This window comes from Globicephala melas, chromosome 7 (genome assembly GCF_963455315.2).
Source record: "Globicephala melas chromosome 7, mGloMel1.2, whole genome shotgun sequence".
Lineage (NCBI taxonomy): Eukaryota > Metazoa > Chordata > Mammalia > Artiodactyla > Delphinidae > Globicephala > Globicephala melas.
Genome location: NC_083320.1, coordinates 91,812,583 through 91,833,086, shown reverse-complemented (window position 1 = coordinate 91,833,086; position 20,504 = coordinate 91,812,583). Strand labels below are relative to the sequence as shown.

The following is a 20,504-nucleotide window of genomic DNA, read 5'->3' as shown; positions in this document are numbered from 1 at the left end:
GGGCTAGTGATGCTATGTGTACCCAGTGGAGGGTCAGCTTTACAGCCCTCCTTCTCCAAGTTCCAAGCTGCCTTAATGGCTTCTTTGGTCATCCTTTGCTCTTTAAGAAAATCTAGGGGTGGGCTGCTTATTGTGAACTCATGGTAATAACTTAGGAATGACTTTAATCTTAAATTTTATTTTTTATAAATGTATTTATTTATTTTTATTTTATTTTTGGCTGCATTGGGTCTTCATTGCTGCGCACGGGCTTTCTCTAGTTGCAGTGAGTGGGGGCTACTCTTTGTTGTGGTGCACAGGCTTCTCTTTGCTGTGGCTTCTCTTGTTGCGGAGCATGGGCTCTAGGTGCGTGGGCTTTAGTAGTTGTGGCACGCGGGCTCAGTAGTTGTGGCTTGCGGGCTCTAGAGCGCAGGCTCAGTAGTTGTGGCGCATGGGCTTAGTTGCTCCCCAGCATGTGGGATCTTCCCTGACCAGGGCTCAAACCCATGTCCCCTGCATTGGCAGGCGGATTCTTAACCACTGTGCTACCAGGGAAGTCCCTTTAATCTTAAATTTTAAGATGAAAATAATCATTATTATTTAGTTTCATCCTCTCCATAAAACTTTTAGGAATTTTTTTTTTTTTTTTTTTTTTTTTTGCGGTACGCGGGCCTCTCACTGTTGTGGCCTCTCCCGTTGGGGAGCACAGGCTCCGGACGCGCAGGCTCAGCGGCCATGGCTCACGGGCCCTGCCACTCCGCGGCATGTGGGATCTTCCCAGACCGGGGCTCAAACCCGTGTCCTCTGCATCGGCAGGCGGACTCTCAACCACTGCGCCACCAGCGAAGCCCCAGTAATAATTTTAAGTACGTTTCAGAATCACATCAAAAACACCCACCTTGCTCCTCATTTTCCTCTAAAACACCTACCTTTCCTGAGGTTTGGCCTTTAATACTGATATTTTTAAACCTATTTTTTTCATTTTATTTCTCTTTAAGAATGTTTTAGAAGGGGACATAGTGTTCACTTATTCATTTTCCTAATTAATTATTACTAGTCTGAGAAACGATCAGAAAGAAATTTTCAAAAGAAGATGTGGTATGTATATACAATGGAATATTAGTCATAAAAAAGAATAAAATAATGCCATTTGGAGTGACATGGATGGATCTAGTGATTGTCATACTGAGTGAAGTAAGCTAGAGAAAGATAAATATCATATGATATCACTTATATGTGGACTCTATAAAAATGGTACAAATGAACTTATTTACAAAACAGAAACAGAATCACATCTGTAGAAAGCAAACTTATGGTTACCAAGGGGGAAAGGAGGCGGGGGAAGGATAAACTGGGAGATTGGGATTGACATATACACACTACTATATATAAAATAGATAACTAATAAGAACCTACTAATAAGTAGAGCACAGGGAACTCTACTCAGTACTCTGTAATGACTATATTGGAAAAGAATCTATAAAAGAGTGAAGATGTATATGTGTGCGTTTAACTGATTCACTTTGCTGTACAGCAGAAACTAACACGACATTCTAAATCAAATATACTCCAATAAAATTAATTAAAAATAGAGGAACAGAGGAGAGAATACATCATAAAGAAATATATGAATATAGGTCTGAAGGCTACTGTATTTCTCCCCTGATTTTGTAATTGTTGGATATTGATCTAATTACTTTCTAAAACTGAATACATACTTCATTTATTTTGTCCATTTTTATTCTGAATATTGTTTTCCATCTTTACTTATCATGTTGTTACTCTGTAGCATTAAGAAAATCACTAGTTGGTAGGTATTTTCTAATTCACTATGTGAAATGAATGAAATTTGGAAAATTTTTTGACATGTGGCCAAATTTCACATAATTTCCGCAATTAGAAATGATTATTTTTAGATATTATATTTATGGTACATACATCCTCCTGCCAAACTGTATTGCACAGTACTTTGCCAAGAGAGTTACAATATGGCTAAAATTAAGCTTTATTAGATATAATAGGATGAGATGGAATTTAATTCTTTAAGCTGCCTATAAGTGCTAGAAGACATATTTGCTATTATTCTAACCACGAAGTTAAAAGAATGATGTATTATTTTGCAAATCCCAGTGGCAAAAGGCAATTGAAATAATACATGAAGCTTCTTTAAGGAAAATAGCTTTCTGGTTAAAACTGTGATATTATTTATCTTTCCCCTTCAACCGTTTGACTCCTTCAGTTTGTAGAAACCTATTTATTTCAGCAGTTAGGTGGATTGAATTTCTGCCAAGTCAGTATGCTCCCTAAATGAATATGCCAGAGGCAATACTGTTTCTCAAAAACCATTTAGAAAGCAGCATTTTTACATAAGTAGGCTCTTTCATTATTTTTGAATTAACTCTGAGCAATTGCTGTTTATATTGTGATTTCCTGGACACCCTGTGGAACTCGGGGGTTCTGAGTTTTGAGTGAGAATTCCCTTTGGGATTGACAGGGCCTGCGTTTGATTTGGAAAATTGAAGTGAATATAACTTTTTGGTCTAAGTTCTTTGTGAAGGCTGATGTCTTTCTGCAAATCAAATATCTTATGTAAAATCTACTGAAGATAGAATGCAGGGGTACTCAGGTACGCCTAAGAGAGAAAGCAGGCAAAATCATCCGGGTTTTAAGAGTTCCCAGGAAGTAGCATCACCTTTACTTTCTTTTCATCTCTACCTCCCTGAAAGTACTGGAAAAAAATCAATATGTTTGACTAATTTCTTGCCCATGATCAAGATCTTTCTTTCTGTTCTGAGGGAAAGCTGAGTTCCATTATGCCATGGCAGAATTACCTGAAACACTCGCTAGATTTTTAAAGACTCATTTGATGTTTCATCTGATAATAGACATATTAAAAAACAAGAAAATGCCATTGGCTCCTGTGATAACACTTTTTACTCTAAGCAAACATTACTCATTTTTTAAATAAAATACAGAGGGTACCTAGTTATTAATTATAATTAACTATGATGATGATGATGCAATTTCCATTTAATTTCTTTTTGAGGTATTAAATGGCATTGAAGTTTAGATCTTACAAAATGGCCAGCAGTAGGGGTGGGGGGGTAATATACTCTTATTGAATCTTTGTCAACTTATTTCTGTGTTGATTCAAAGTAGTTTGGATCAGAGCTTGATTTAGTTTCAAAGAAGGAGATGTGAAGGCACTCAGTTTTCTTTACAGTGGTGGTCACATGCTAATGATAACAACAGGCATTTTTCTTCTTAATTACAAATCATTTCGATTGAATTTGTATGTTCATCTAAAATCACTTTGTCCTTAAGGAAAATCATGAACTATGCACATTGCTAGAATTAAGAACAGTTTTTTCTTTAACATTAAGTGTATCAACTCCAGCATATTCCCACCCCCTTTGTTAATTAGCATTCTGTTCATGGAGTAATTCATTATTTAAGGTGACTTTGCAGTCATTAGTAGCAGACTTGCACATTTCTTGTAAGGCAGGTCAATTTAATAATTTCTTATGGCAAATGAAAAATTCCAGGTTAGGCACCGAAATATTCAAAGCGTTAATGACTACTGCATATGTACAATCACTTATCAGACTGTAATATATTCCCTAGCTTTAGAAAGCTACTGCTATGTAGTGATCTCAATTGACCTGAGTTAAAAGTTACTTTGTCTCTTTAACACTTTGTGGCCATGAGAGGTCTTTATAGGGGCTAACATTGCAGCCTACAAAACCTAAATAGCCTATAAAACCTTGGGTAATTGCTTACCTATTCAGGCAATTGGTCAACACAGGAATGGCAGAAGGTGTCAAGGTGACATGGTCTAAGGCAGCTGGAGAAAGCTGGACCAGCATAGACCTTCACTGAATAGGTACACTGATTGCAGCAGGGATCCGTTGCATTAGAGCAGACAGTTATTAGCAAATAGAAATAAAGTTGTTTCAGTCAGTATATCTAGAGAAAGGATTTCAGGTGACTAGAAAAGCAGCTTCTCTTCCCACAGGCATCATGGCTGGAGTTTGGTCAAGAAGAATTGAGGGCTCAGTAGAGAGTAAACTACCCAGACCATCCAATTTGAGGTGGTTCAGGTATGGCCCCCTACCCCACCCACCTCCCAGGATAATTTTATTACATCATGAACAGCTACAAATAAAAGAACAGTTGTTTAAAGTGGAGCACATTTTGGTCTCACTACCTCCTGCTTCGTCAGGGAGGTGTGGGATGGAGCTTGAAGGAGTATTGAAGTGGCAATAGAGTAGGAGAGGAATTTGGATTTTGTTTAAAGGGTTAAACAGCCTGCAACCTTCGTGAATATCTTGGATCTGTCGTGTCACTGGTTGCCTCCATTGTGGTCACTGTGATTCATAAACAAAATATGCTTGGTACGAATGACCTCATCTATTCTGTCTGATGCCTTCATTCCATGGCAGGAAAACCAAGAGGAACAGGTGGAGGTGAGTCAGCCACCAGGGACAAGGCTCAGGTCTTGCTCTGCCTTGGACTGGCTGAGTGAACTTGGAGAAACCACCTAAGGTCTTTGGAATTCAGTTTTTCAGTAAAATTGCTGAATTAAACTAAATTAGCTCTAAAGCTCCCCTTCTAGCTCTAAGAGTCGATAGGCGTAGCGATATCCTGTGTTCACTTTTCTTGGGGAGTTGACTACCTAAGTGATCTGAAGCTGGTAAGTACTTCGTGACTTACTCATGATTTATTTCTAGAACAAATGGATCCCAGGGGGCTGAAATAGAGAAAAGTTGACCCAAGCCCATTGATTCAATGCCTAAATGAAGCATCTTAGACATGTCCCTGAGACTGGAAGAATTTATTGACATGGATTAAGATCTACTGTCTTTCAAAGCAGCAGGTGCTGAAGAGGCATGAGTGCTCTGACAAATGGCTTCACTCCAATTATGTCGCTTAGTAGCCTCCAGGGAAATCCCCCCATTCCTCACCAGCATACCATGTCTCTCCCTAATTTCATATCTTAGTACCATTAGCCCTAATGTCAAACAGTCAGTTGATAGACAGTTAAGTATTTATCAAAGGGGACCTTAGGGGACTTAACCCCTCACCTCCCAATAATCATCAACAGCCCTCCAAAAGTAAGCCAAATAAACATAATATCTGTAAAAACATTGTCCTGGACACATGCAGCTTCATGTCAAGTTCCCCAGTCTCTTTCCAACTGCACTACCAACCCTAAGGCTTAACTGCCTTCTGGACAGTTAAGCCATTCTGGCGCTTCTAACGAGATTTAGTTCAGACCTGCTGTGAGCCTAGGTATTGCGCTGGTGCATTGACCAGTTTCAACTGCAGGGTCCAACCTCAAGTTCAGAGATTGCGGCAGCAAGTGTCTGCTGGGTCTCGAAGCTGAGACGTTTGGGGTACCTTCTCAGCATTGATCGTCAGACACTTAAGTTCTGTCTGGTGTTACGGGGAGACAGCCATGGCAAAGGAGAGAGAAGCAGCAATAATGGCTTTCTAGTCTTATTGTCGAGGCTCGTGGACTCATGAATGCTTAGTACCAACTCACATCGAAAAAGAGGCTATATGAGGACAAGTGACCTTGTCTGTTTCACGACAAATCTAGCTTCAGCACCTAACACAGTGTTAACTCATGGTAAGTACTTAGCAATGGAGGTTGAATGACCGATGATGAGGCCACATAGAGCAGTGGTTCACAGCACAGATTCTGGAACCAGACCACCTTGTTCCAGATCCTGGCTCCACTGCTTGCTAATTGGGAATGTGAGCAAGTGAGTAAGGTGTGTCTCAGTTTCCCCATTTTAAAGTAGGAATAATAATAGTATATATCTCAAAGTTATGCAGGATAAATGAATTGATGTTTATAAGCAGTGCCTGGCGTGCACTAAATGTTTATTAAACAGCCAGAGTAACCAGTTGACATGCCCCCACGTCCTTTTCCATCATTACTTAGGTTTTGTTTTTGGAACTCAAGTTTGAGTTTGTGAGAACACATGCTAAACAAGCATGGGCCTGGACCGAAACACACTTCTGCCTTAAGGCCTCTGGCTGTGCAGCTTCCTATGTATACAATACTCTAAAGCACCTCTTCCCATCAATCTTGTTAAAGTGCTACTTGACGTACCCTTCTCGACTGAGAGTTCCTTGAAAGCAGACGCCCTCCAATAGGGCCTAATTTAAACGGGTACTCAGTGGTTTTGGAATGAATGCATGATGTACTCAGTGAATGGCTGCTTGTTGGTCTTTTACTCACTCCTGGGGAAGGAATTGCAAACTCCTCCCCCATCTCACAGGTTTTTCTTTACCCATCAGTGTCATATGTACATGCACAGTCCTGGTCACTCCAACCTCCCCACCCAGCTGTTGTTATCTTCAGCACAGTCTCTGATCATCACCTCTCCTCAGCCTTCCCAGGAAACCCCTTTACTTTCCCCCAGTATCTGCTCTCTCTTCCCTGGCCTGTCTCTCCCACATGGCTTGACATTTGACATTTACGTTAGCAATCTTGCTTTGTTCCTGTCTTTTATTTTAAGTCATGTCAAATCCTTCTGGTAAACTGTAAAAGAATTAGTTGCAAACAAACCGTTACTATCATTTTCCTTTGCAACCTTTTGTGTTTCCCATTCACCCTCATAGATACCTCAAGCCGCTCCACTTCTTTCCCCGATGGTTAAAACATCTTCGTGACAGTATTTTTTTGATTTTGCTCTTGCTTTGGTTTCCATTCAGAGTTCTGCTGGTCACAGCTGTGATTTAGTTCGATCTGTATCTGATTCAATTCACATCTTATGTAAAGAGTGAGGAAGTAAAGTAGATGGGGTGATTTACCTCCCTATTGTCTCATACCAGTCTCCGTCTTTGAAGCACTTCTGATCTGCTTAACAGATGGAAGTGACGTATAGGAAATATTTCAATCATAGTACAAGGCAACCCATAAGATAAAACCGTCTGGTCTTAAACCATTGGCTCACAAACTCTGAATTGCTCCGAAACCCACTTAGTGTGGGATCACTCTGTGCAAGTGTAGTCAGGCATTTGGCTGTTCTTTTATTGGGTCATTTTGGGATATTGCTCTCCTAGCTCCTATTATGTTATAATCTCCATGAGAATCAGGAGCCCATCTTCTTCTTCATCTGTGTATTTTCATGATTCTCAGCATGGGTCTGCACAGAGAGGACACTCGAGGAGCACCACTGATGCACAGATGATTACTGCCTCCTGCCTTGACCCAGTTCTGGGCATTCTCCGGGCGCAGGTGCATACCAGGAAGGGCTGGAAGTTTCCTAGTTGGCATTTCCTGTGGCTCCGCAGACACTCCTTGTGCCTCTGGGTAGGCTTTCTAATGAAACTGACTTCCAGGGACTAATTCTGCCACTGCAGATCCTGATTTTTCTTCTTCTTCTAAAAACCATTTTTCCTCCGTGTCTTCGAGAGGTCCACCCCTCAGGGGAGTAAGAGCAGTAGACTGGTTATGCTAAACACCCCACCTCGGGTTTCAGTTTTGAATTTTTCACAACAACCCAGTCATCTGTATAGTTGAGATAGACTCATCTTGGAACTTCACAAAGCCACTTAATTTTTTTAAACTTCATAACTCTAGATAATTTTTATCTAGGTTTCCAGTCCTCTTGGATTCCCAGGGAATACTCTGTCAAACAGGACACTCAAATGAGTGCCCTTTGTCACTGTCTTTCCTTGCCTTTCCTCACCCTACATGCTAATAATGTGCAGCTAAGTAGTACATATTGGAAGAGTGTTGATAGTTTGTTTGCATATAATCTGTTTAACCATAAAGCTGATGTGAGCAAGGCAGGCACACAAATAAAGATGGGAAAAATTCTAGGGATGTTCAGAGAATGTGACTCGGGCCATTTTTTTTTTCCCATCCATGCAGTCTCTAGACCCGTGGAAAAGACATTATGTTTGGGACCTACCCCTTCAGCTTCTCAGCTCTGCAATATCCCTTGCTCTACAGACTGTATAGTATCTTCCTGGTCAGCCTGGGGCTTGTGCGTCCATGAAAACTGCCACGATCCTCAGGGAAGAAAAGGTGAGTGCCTTGTTTGTATGTGGTTCGTTTCCTTCTAGTGCATGCTATTTATTCTGGTCACTAAATAGCCCCTTAAGTCTGCTTAGGACAATATTTGTTTGTAAAATGTAGATAACCAGCTCAAGTCTGACAGCATTCAGTTATTAAGGAAGCATTGGAGACATTTCTGTGGACACAGAATCCTACCTTGGTTGACCTTTCAATTAGGCTCGTAGCTGGTGAAGTGACTATTACTGAAAACTGGTATAATTTAACCCTGCAAGATATTTGGTCCTGACCAAAATGTCCATAAGACACACCAAAATGTCCTTCATATTTGGTCCCGTCCAAAACATCCATGAGCATATTCATACCATGCCACATGATTTGATTAGGACCAAATTCAAGGAGCTTTTGCCATGTACCAAATGTCTTATGGACATTTGGACTGGATCAAATATCTGCTAACCATAAATTAATGATTTTTTTTATATGTAATGGTTATACTGTAGAAATTAGATACGATTTCTGTAATCATATCAAGAAACAACGGTTTTGCATATCTATTTATTATTTTCAGATTCCCAAAGGCTGAATCACATACTGAATTTGATGTTGTAGTTCAAATTTTCATGAGGGGCATTTATGTGTGTTGTTTTCTATTGATGTTGTCCTCAGGCTTAAAGCGAAATCTTCAACCTTTGTGTGCTTGTTTATATTTGTTACGCTATGAGACTAGATATCAATTACAGGAAAAAAACTGTAAAATATACAAACACATGGAGGCTAAACAATACACTACTAAATAACCAAGAGATCACTGAAGAAATCAAAGAGAAATCAAAAAATACCGAGAAACAAATGACCCAAAACCTATGGGATGCAGCAAAAGCAGTTCTAAGAGAGAAGTTTATAGCAATAAATGCTACCTTAAGAAACAAGAAAAATCTCAAATAAACAACCTAACCTTACACCTAAAGCAATTAGAGAAAGAAGAACCAAAAAAAAAAAAAAAAAAAAAAACCAAAGTTAGCAGAAGGAAAGAAATCATACAAATCAGATCAGAAATAAATGAAAAGGAAATGAAGGAAACCATAGCTAAGATCAATAAAACTAAAAGGTGGTTCTTTGAGAAGGTAAACAAAATAGATAAACCGTTAGCCAGACTCATCAAGAAGAAAAGGGAGAAGACTCATATCCATAGAATTAGAAATGAAAAAGGAGAAGTAACAACTGACACTGCAGAAATACAAAAGATCATGAGAGATTACTATAAGCAACTCTATGCCAATAAAATGGACAACCTGGAAGAAGTGGACAAATTCTTAGAAAAGCACAACCTTCTGAGACTGAACCAGGAAGAAATAGAAAATATAAACAGACAAATCACAAGCACTGAAATTGAAACTGTGATTAAAAATCTTTCAACAGGGTTTCCCTGGTGGCACAGTGGTTGAGAGTCTGCCTGCCAATGCAGGGGACGCGAGTTCGTGCCCCGGTCTGGGAAGATCCCACATGCCGCGGCTGGGCCCGTGAGCCATGGCCACTGAGCCTGCGCGTCCAGAGCCTGTGCTCCGCAACGGGAGAGGCCACAACAGTGAGAGGCCCGCGTACTGCAAAAAAAAAAAAAAAAAAAAAAAATCTTTCAACAAACAAAAGCCCAGGACCAGATGGCTTCACAGGCGAACTCTATCAAACATTTAGAGAAGAGCTAACACCTATCCTTCTCAAACTCTTCCAGAATATAGCAGAGGGAGGAACACTCCCAAACGCATTCTACAAGGCCGCCATCACTCTGATACTAAAACCACACAAAGAGGTCACAAAAAAAGAAAACTACAGGCCAAAATCTCTGATGAGCATAGATGCAAAAATTCTCAACAAAATACTAGCGAACAAAATCCAACAGCACATTAGAAGGATCATACAACATGATCAAGTGGGGTTTATCCCAGGAATGCAAGGATTCTTCGATATATGCAAATCAATCAATGTGATACACCATATTAACAAGCCATATGATAAACTCAAAAGATGCAGAAAAAGCTTTCAACAAAATTCAACACCCATTTATGATAAAAACCCTCCAGAAAGTAGGCATTGAGGGAGCCTACCTCAACATAATAAAGGCCATATATGACAAACCCACATCCAGCATCGTTCTCAATGGTGAAAAACTGGAACCATTTCCTCTAAGATCAAGAACAAGACAAGGTTGTCCACTCTCACCACTGTTATTCAACATAGTTTTGGAAGTTTTAGCCATAACAATCAGAGAAGAAAAAGAAACAAAAGGAATCCAAATCGGAAAAGAGGAAGTAATACTGTCGCTGTTTGCAGATAACATGATACTATACATAGAGAATCCTAAAGATGCTCCCAGAAAACTACTAGAGCTAATCAATGAATTTGGCAAAGTTGCAGGATACAACATTAATGCACAGAAATCTCTTGCATTCCTATACACTAGTGATGAAAATTCTGAAAGAGAAATTAAGGAAACCCTCCCATTTACCATTGCAACAAAAAGAATAAAATACCTAGAAATAAACCTACCTAAGGAAACAAAACACCTGTATGCAGAAAACTGTGAGACACTGATGAAAGCAATTAAAGGTGATACAAACATATGGAGATATATACCATGTTCTTAGATTGGAAGAATCAACATTTTGAAATTACTTATACTACCCAAAGCAATCTACAGATTCAGTGCAATCCCTATCAAACTACTACTGGCATTTTTCACAGAAATAGAACAAAACATTTCACAATTTGTATGGAAACACAAAAGACCGCGAATGACCAAAGCAGTCTTGAGAAAGAAAAACGGAGCTGGAGGAATCAGGCTCCCTGACTTCAGACCATACTACCAAGCTATAGTAATCAAGACAGTATGGTAGTGGCACAAAAACAGAAATATAGATCAATGGAACAGGATAGAAAGCCCAGAGATAAACCCACACACATAAGGTCACCTTACCCTTGATAAAGGAGGAAAGAATATACAAGGGAGAAAAGACAACCTCTTCAATAAGTGGTGCTGGGAAAACTGGACAGCTATGTGTAAAAGAATAAAGGTAGAACACTCCCTAACACCATACACAAGAAAAACCCTCAAAATGCATTAAAGACCTAAATGTAAGGCCAGACATTATAAAACTCTTAGAGGAAAACATAGGCAGAACACTCTATGACATAAATTACAGCAAGATCCTTTTTGACCCACCTCCTAGTGAAATGGAAATAAAAGCAAAAATAAACAAATGGGACCTAATGAAACTTAAAAGCTTTTGCACAGCAAGGGAAACCATAAACAAGCCGAAAAGACAACCCTAAGAATGGGAGAAAATATTTGCAAACGAAGCAACTGACAAAAGATTAATCTCCAAAATATACAAGCAGATCATGGAGCTCAATATCAAAATAAGAAACAACCCAATCCAAAAATTGGCAGAAGACCTAAATAGACATTTCTCCAAAGAAGATATATAGATTGCCAACAAACACATGAAACGATGCTCAACATCATTAATCATTAGAGAAATGCAAATCAGATCTACAGTGAGGTATCACCTCACACCAGTCAGAATGGCCATCATCAAAAAATCTAGAAACAATAAATGGGTGTGGAGAAAAGGGAACCCTCTTGCACTCTTGGTGGGAATGTAAATTGATACAGCCACTATGGAGAACAGTATGGAGGTTCCTTAAAAAACTAAAAATACAACTACCATACTACCCAACAATCCCACTACTGGGCATATACCCTGAGGAAACCATAATTCAAAAAGAGTCATGTACCACAATGTTCACTGCAGCACTATTTACAATAGCCAAGACATGGAAGCAACCTAAGTTTTCATCAACAGATGAATGGATAAAGAAGATGTGGCACATATATACAATGGAATATTACTCAGCCATAAAAAGAAACGAAATTGAGTTATTTTTAGTGAGGTGGATGGACCTAGAGTCTGTCACACAGAGTGAAGTAAGTCAGAAAGAGAAAAACAAATACCATATGCTAACACATATATATGGAATCTAAAAAATATATATAAGGTTCTGAAGAACCTACGGGGTTCAGGACAGGAATAAAGAAGCAGAAGTAGAGAATGGACTTGAGGACGTGGGGAGGGGGAAGGGTAAGCTGGGATGAAGTGAGAGCGTGGCATGGACATATATACACTACCAAATGTAAAATAGATAGCTAGTGGGAAGCAGCTGCATAGCACAGGGAGATCAGCTCAGTGCTTTGTTTACACTTAGAGGGGTGGGTTAGGGATGGTGGGAGGGAGATGTGGGGATCTAGGTATATGTATAGCTGATTCACTTTGTTATACCACAGAAACTAGCACAACATTGTAAAGCAATTATACTCCAATAAAGATGTTAAAAAAAACCCCACAAAACTCTTCAGTGGCCAAGAGACAGATACAATGGATAAAATAAAGAAATTTAAATAATCAAAAAAAACATTTTAAAAAAAAAGAAAAGAAAAGAAGCCCTTGATGTGCACTGTAGTGAAAAAAAAAAAAAAAATATATATATATATATATATATATATACACACACTCCAGAAAAGATGTTAAAAAAAAATTTATAGGTCTGTGCAGTCCTGTTTTCTTTGGTTTGCTGTTATATACACATCTGCATCTTCAAATGTACATTTTTAGTGGCATCTTGACTTCTCTTTTATTGATCCTTCAGTTTTTTTGTTTTTTTTTTTTTGATCCTTCAGTTTTTCTTGATACTGTGTTCCTTAATGGCAGTGCTAAAAGGAAATATTCATTTTACTTAGAGAAATGAGATCCAAGGACATTCCACAAGTTAGGTTGTGTTTGCTAAGCACTAATCCCTCCAGTTATCCCACGGAAAAGAAGAGCACATGGCCAAGTGCTTGGTGCTACGATACTGATGCTCTCAGCTTAATTCTACCTCCATTTGAAAACTCACATTTCAGCACTCCCCAGAGGGCTCACAGGCACACATGGGCACGCCCAGGTTCACACACCCACGTCCCTTGGCTTTTCTCTTTATTCTGTCTCTTTTGTTCTAAGGTAGAAGAGGAGTATGTGTATTGCATCTAGGACAGAAAGACTAAATTTAAGTCTTTTGTCAAACAATAGAAATCTGAATCTCAATAGAATATGGGGGTCTATTGGAAAGCTCACACTACTCCTGTATTAGACATGTAACCAGAATGCCCCCCAAGCCTCTTTAGCTTATAGGTACAAATAATTTCCCATTAATTCTAACACTCACGATTTGTTGTCTTGTGGTCCACACGTGTATAACTGGACTACGCAAGTCTCTTGTAGTTGTATGTGAGGCTCCCCAGGGTGACTTACCTGTTAGTAGCACCAGTCCTCTTATGTTTGATGTGTGTGTCTCTGTTTTAAGGTCTCTGTCTAGAACATCATTTGAGGCTGGACTTAGGCTCCCGCAGCCACTGTGGCCATGGCTATCCCTGCTGGCACAAAGTTACTGCATTGAGTGTTGCCTTCTTTTGCTTTCAAAGCTGGAGAACCCACACCAGGCCAAGTGGGCCCTATATTCATTGGGACACTTTTGGTTATAAGTGACAGAAGCCCAATTCCAACTGGTATAAGCCAAAATAAGGGAACTTATTAGCTCATCTAGCTAAAAATAGAAGGGGAGGTAGGGTGGCATCCCAAAGTATCAAGAGGCCAACAGAGCACAGTTTCATTCTTTATCTTCTTCTTTATAATCTTCTGTTTCTACAATCTTCTATTCTTTTCTCCTTCCATTTATAATCTATTTCTCCATCTCTTACTTCTACTTTTCCCTTTATTAGTTTCAGTTTAAGGCATGTCCTCTCCATGGAGCAAAGACCAGGCATTCATTTTCTTTCTTTTCTTTTTTTCAACCACTAAACTTTTATTGTATATCCTTCTTGTTGGTAGATTTAGTTTTGGTTAATGCATGCCTTTTAGTGATTATTGGTGTCCTTGACAGATGGATAACAAGGCAACAACAGCATTCTGTAACTATTTGAGGCACTCTGATTTGAAACATCTATTTCTTAGAATTTGTTAACAAAAATTCAAGTATTAGATATAAATATAAATAATTGTCTTTTATTGCTTAAGAGGCAGTATTACATTCGAACCTTATTTTATGCAGTTGATGTTTGAGTTAAAACAAAAAATTAGACAGCCCTATATCATCCTAATTATCTAAGCTCAATTTGTAAAATCCATTTATGATTTTACTGGGGCAGACTGTAAAAATCTCTCAATTTCATAGAAACTTTCAGAGGTCAGTTAACATCAACATGGTCTGCAGATCACAAATTAGAGAATAAAGATAAAAATTTTGTTTCCTTGATTCTTAGATCCATTCTTTTCACACGTTTTGGTTTCTAGATCTAATTGTGTCACAAAATCAATAAGCACATTTTATGTGGAGGTTTTTTTTTCTCTAGAGCATTGTAATAAAATCAACATAACATCTTATAAAAGATATCTTATTTTTATGGTTAATTAATTTTTATCATCTTTTTTGAGATATAACTGACATATAACATTGTGTAATTTTAAGGTACACAACATGATGATTTGATATATATATGATGATTTGATATATAATCATATATATATATATGATTACTGCAGTGAGTTTAGTTAACATATCCATCACCTCACAGAGTTACCTTTTTTTTGTGGTAAGGACTTTTAATATTTTTCTCTCTCTGTACCCTTGTGTTCATTGACACATTACTCACAATAGTCAACATATGGAACCAGATAAAATGCCCAAAGACAGATTAATGGATAAAGAAAATGTTATATATGTATATATCTCACATATATATATATTTATATCATATATATAGAAAGTATATATATGTATATATATATATGAATATTTTTCAGCCATAAAAATAGAAGGAAATCCTACCATTTGTGACAATATTGAGGAAGTTTGAGGGCATTATACGAAGTGGAATAAGTCAGACAGAGAGAGAAAAATACTGTATAATCTCACTTTTATGTAGGTTCTAAAAAACCCAAACTCATAGTAATAGACAGTAGAATGGTGGTCGCCAGGGGCTAGGTGGTGGGAAAAATGGGGAGATGTTGATCAAAGTGTACAGACTTCCAGTTGCAAGATGAATAAGCTCTTAGGATCTAATGTACAGCATCCAATGTATAGCATGGTTAACAATACTGTATTTATACTTAAAAGTTGCTAAGAGATTAAATCTTAAAAGTTCTCACCACGCATACACATATAAGGTAATTTTTATTTTCGCTGGTAAATAAAGTAGCAAGAAGTGTCTTCCTTAATAATTTCAGGAAGAGTCCTGGAATTGAATCTCACTGGCTGCTTTGTGTCACGTGTTCCTCTCTGTCCCAAACGCTCTGATTGCGGGATGTGGGGCTGAACCAGCCAGGTCCTAGGCATGTGGCCACCACTGGAGGGACAACTCCATCCAAGCCTCACAAGCTGAGAGTGGGGCAGGAGCAACTCCCTTAAGGAAATACGAGGTCCTGATCCTGCAAGAAGATAGAAGCAATGCAGGGGTCAAACGTAATAGATGTTTATTAAATGCTTTGTTCTGGCCCATAGAGTCTCTGTAACAATTCAGAAAATGCTCCTTTTTCAAAACTGTGTTGCAGTTTTGGTCACTTGAGCCAACTTTTCACAAAACCCTTTGTGAAAAACTGCACTTTCAACTTTTATTTCTGTCTTCCTCTTCCACATAACTCAGAACAGGTCCATGGAACTCATCTGGGAAACTCACAACATTCTGACCCTTTCATTCACCCCATTTTCCCAAGATGCTTTTATGCCAAATTACTTCATCATTGGCTTCTCTCCCTCTCTTGCGTAAGTCAACTCTGACAAAGGCACCCTGGTGCATCGTTCATTAGACTTCACCTGTTGTGGGGTAAATTGTGTCCTCCAAAAAGATGTGTTCAATACCAACCCCTTGGACATGTGAATATGCCCTTATTTGGAAATAGGGTTATTGCGAATGTTATCAGGTTGAGACGAGGTCGTATTGGATTGGGCTAGGCCCTATTCTGAAGCCTGATATCCCTATACAAAGAGGAAAATCTGCACACAGAGCTACACATGGAGGAGAGTGCCTTATGAAGATACAAAGACACAGAAGACAAGGAGAAGGCCATGTGAAGACAGAGGCAGACATTAGAGTGAGGCTTCTATATAGGCCAATAACTACTAGAAGCTAGGAGAGAGGCATGAAAACAGTCCTCCCCTAGAGCATTCAGAGGGAGCATGGCTCTACTGACACCTTGATCTGGGGCTTCTAGCCTCCAGAATTATGAGGCAGATTTCTGTTATTTTACGTTACTCAGTTTGTGGTACTTTGTTTTGGTCACCCAAGGAAACTAATATACTGCCCAACTTTGTATCAGCATTTAGTTTCAGCAAGGATCTAACACTTCCTAAAATGTCAAAACTAAAGTGTGGAGAAGTAAAGAAATTATCCTAAATCCCACAGTGATTTAATAATGGCCAGGCCAGGACTAAGAACTTGTGTTCCTGTCTTCTCCGTCCACTGTTCCTTCTAACACTGGCTTCCTTAATGATTTCCTCCATAAGTCTAAAGAAGTTTGGATCAAGGCACAAGTCCAACACTGAGGTTAGCAGAGAAGCCCTCTGCCCAGAGGCCAGTGGGAACCATTATCCATGAGAGCGAATCACTGAGCCTGATGTAGGAGATATGGCGTGAGGCATGGGATTCACCTTAGCTCCAGTGCATCATCTTTGGAGAGAGAGCAAAAGTAGATTGCAGTTGTATGAGAAGGGGAGGGTATTCTAAGAACAGCTGGAGAGCACCAGGTATCTGGGATGTGTGTTTTTTGCCTTCAACAATAAATTTTTCAAAGAAAGGCTTAGCCTTTGGGGCTTGAAGGAAAGGGTAGAGACAGTAGAACTTCTTTATCTGAAGGTGGTAGTTTTGCCAGCCACCTGCAGAGTTTAGGGGCATGTTGGGATTGGTGAGAACTGCTGAGGCTAAGTGACCTGCCCTAGGAACTAAGTAATCACAGACGGGAGAGAGTATAAGCTGCAGTGATTGTTATTCAGGTCTGGGAGTTTGTAGTTTTATAAATGTCTCCCTAGAGTAGAGAGAACTTTTATTTGTAAGGTCTTACTAAAACCTGCCAGGACCACCTGCCTGTCATCCCTCTTGGGAAGAATAAAAAATAGAGTTCTCCCTCCAGGGAAATGATTCTGTACCTACAAGGAGTCCAAGCATGTTATGATGAGGCTAAATCATCTTGTTATTTCCATTGACTCGTGAGCATGAGTTCCAGGATCCTCTCAATCTAGGTCTGTCCCATGGTCCTACCGTGGTTCTTCCAGAGTCTCTGACTGTCACAAACTCAATGTAGTTGAGAATTCCACGGAGGCTGGAGTACGCTGGTTAATGCATTAAACATCACACAACTCTGGGATATAACTGAACTGTTTAGTTTCATATTTGAATTGCCTACCCTAAAGAAATGCAGTGAACCTCCTAGCAGAAATCTAGGATAGTCCTGTTTTCCTGGATACTTTATACTCCTCTTTCTATATGGATGATGGAGGCTTTGAGGAGGAAAAACAAGCAAACCACCATGGCAAGAAATAAATGTGTAAAGTTGGAGGTAATGACTTTTTCTCCTCACTCGTCTTTTTCCCACTCACATGTTATTGCTTTGGTGTGGTCCCTTTTGTTCACATTTTTAAAAATACAGTAGAAGAGGACGGGAAAGCATGAAATGTTTTATTATCTAATAGAAGAAATTAGTTACTATAGAAATTATCTTCCACGTGGCTGTTATTTTTAGGCAGACACCCTTCAATCAGGAATCATCTGAGGTTTGTGGCCGTCAGGCATTCAAAGTACATTAGGAAATCCGCCGTTGTACCCAGCCTTTGCTCCTTCCGTCAGGTCTGTGACAGGCAGACAAGGGGATGGGTGTTCGGCAGGTCGGTACTTGTCAAGTGAAGCTAGGACACCTTTCAGAGGAATTTAAATTGGATCAGGTTTTATCATTCATTGCTTTATCTTTGATACTTTCCCAGAGAGTTATAATTAGAGATATATGAAAGATAAATACCCTGAAAAACTTGCTGATGGACGAACTCTACCCATAGGTATAGTGCATTTCTAAAACTTCTTTTTGATACATAGACATGTATTTATATGACATCCTTGTCCCTTTTCAGATATATTCTAGAAAGGCAACCTTGCCTACAGAAGTTGTTCTTAAGAGAAATTTTATGGAGGCTTCCCGATATGGCGTTACAATAGGTAACTGCTTGTGTGTTAGGACTTCAGGGAATCCTACCCTCCCTCAGTATAGTATCCCTTACCCCTACCCCCATTATAGCACCTAAAGGTCTAAAAATCCCCATAGGAAAAGACATTGTGAAACTGAGAAGCCATGACTATCTATGAACATAGTCTTTTATGCTCTGAAAGAAATCAATTTAGATGACACACTAAAGTAGGAAAATGCTGACGTGTTTTAGATCTTATATAACAAGAATGGGGAAATTTTACATTTTCATCCATGCCTGCTAGAAAGATCCACCATTAATGAGAAGTCTATGAAATAATTTTGCTTTGTCACAGATCATATATAAGACAGTTTTTTTGTATGTGTGTGTGTGTTGTTTTTTTTTTTGCGGTACGCGGGCCTCTCATTACTGTTGTGGCCTCTCCCGTTGCGGAGCACAGGCTCCGGACGTGCAGGCTCAGCGGCCATAGCTCACGGGCCCAGCCGCTCCGCGGCATGTGGGGTCTTCCCGGACCGGGGCACGAACCCATGTCCCCTGCATCGGCAGGCGGACTCTCAACCACTGTGCCACCAGGGAAGCCCTGCTCAGGTTCTTTGACTCAGAGTTGTTAATCAGTGTCCAAGGCTGCAGAGGTGAGAGGCAACTGGAATGCTGTAAGGAGAATAAGCTTCTGTTATCCTTGGTCAACCTGCTGGATGTTTCTTCAAGCCTGTCCCAACAGAGTTAGTGTAGAGACAAGTGTTGGCATTGGTGGCTTTGTAGAAGCTCACGTGGACACTTTTGAGCCACTAGCATGTGAAGATGTAGGTCCTTAGACCTGGATTGACCCTCCTGAGCCTCCTTTAAGTTTTCTGTGGCTTCAATTAAAAAACATTGACCTCTCTTCTGCCACTGGTACTTCTTTCCTTTTCTTTCCCCAACCCACGAATCATTCTTTTTTAATTATCCTCAGTAGCATATGCACTAAAATAGTAGAATATATACTAAATCCTTGGGTTCACAGAGAAAAACCGTGCAAATATAGTTTCACTAAAGGTGAACTGAATCTGTGGCCAGGAAGCGATTATTAGAACTCCTTCTTGCTACTCAGGACCTAAAGTTCTGATATGTAATCCGCACAGCTTTATTTTAAGGAAATGATCCATTGTACCTGTCAGATCCACTGTTCTAAGTGGGGCTAGAACACATCATACACAGGAGCTGAATTCAATTCTTCCTTGTGAAGAGGTAACAACTCAGGAAGACCTCAGCTGAATTTCATACGTATCCATTTTTGTAACTGAAGTATAGTTGATTTACAATACTTTGTTTCAGGTGTACAGCACAGCTATACGTATATATGTATATATGCAGTTATATATATATGTATGTATATATGTATAGATATGTACATATATGCATATATATGTGTATGTGTGTGTGTGTGTATATTCTTCAGATTCTGTTCCCTTATCGGTATTACAAAATATTGAGTAGAGTTCCCTGTGCTATACAGTAGGTCCTTGTTGGTTATCTATTTTATATACAGTAGTGTGTATATGTTAATACCGACCTCCTAATTTATCCCTCATACGTATCCATTGAATCAGTTATGTGCCTTAGGAGAAGTAATCAGTTATCACCTAGTCTTAGTTTTCACGTATGTAAAATGAGAGTAGTAACTTATGAAATTGCGTAGGGGGTTTATTAATTTGGGGTAATATAAGTAAAGTGACTATCACAGTCTTGGTATAGGGGGGATGCTTAGTTAATATATGTGCTTTTTCACTTGTTGGACTGTGTGCTCTGTGAAGAATAGATTTATGTCTTCTGTTCCTCCTGTGGCTTCCCACAGTGTATTATAGCGATCTCCATACAGCAGCTACTGTTTACTGAATGGTACTATCTGATTAGTGTGGAATTCAGTGAATGAAGGTAAATGGTTGGCTGGGCCCAGCCACTGTGGACTTGGCAGTTGTGTATCTCTCAGAACAGAGGTACCCAGAGGAAGCCTGATGTCTACTGCGGCCATGAACACCAGTGTGTGATTCAAGTTAAGTACTAACAAGAGTATCCAAGGTTTTTGTTTATGCTGAGCTTGTGCTTTGATGTGATCCTAGTTAGAGTCAGGACAAGGGCAGCACAAATGAGTGACTGCAAGAATTTATTGACTGAGGAGATGTAATCTACAGATTTATGGCGAGATAGATGCAACTTGATTTATAGAGGA

General features: G+C 39.4%; 1 protein-coding gene across 2 annotated transcripts in view; it reads left to right on the top strand.

Moving 5' to 3' along the window:
* The window catches only part of THSD7B (thrombospondin type 1 domain containing 7B), a 1,218,744-nt gene that overhangs the window by 714,404 nt on the left and 483,836 nt on the right, over nt 1-20,504 (top strand). For both annotated transcript variants that reach the window (XM_030883051.2, XM_060302483.1), the window contains one exon: nt 7,871-8,026. In XM_030883051.2, coding sequence (XP_030738911.2) covers nt 7,871-8,026 — 156 coding nt within the window. The remainder of the gene's footprint in view (nt 1-7,870; nt 8,027-20,504) is intronic.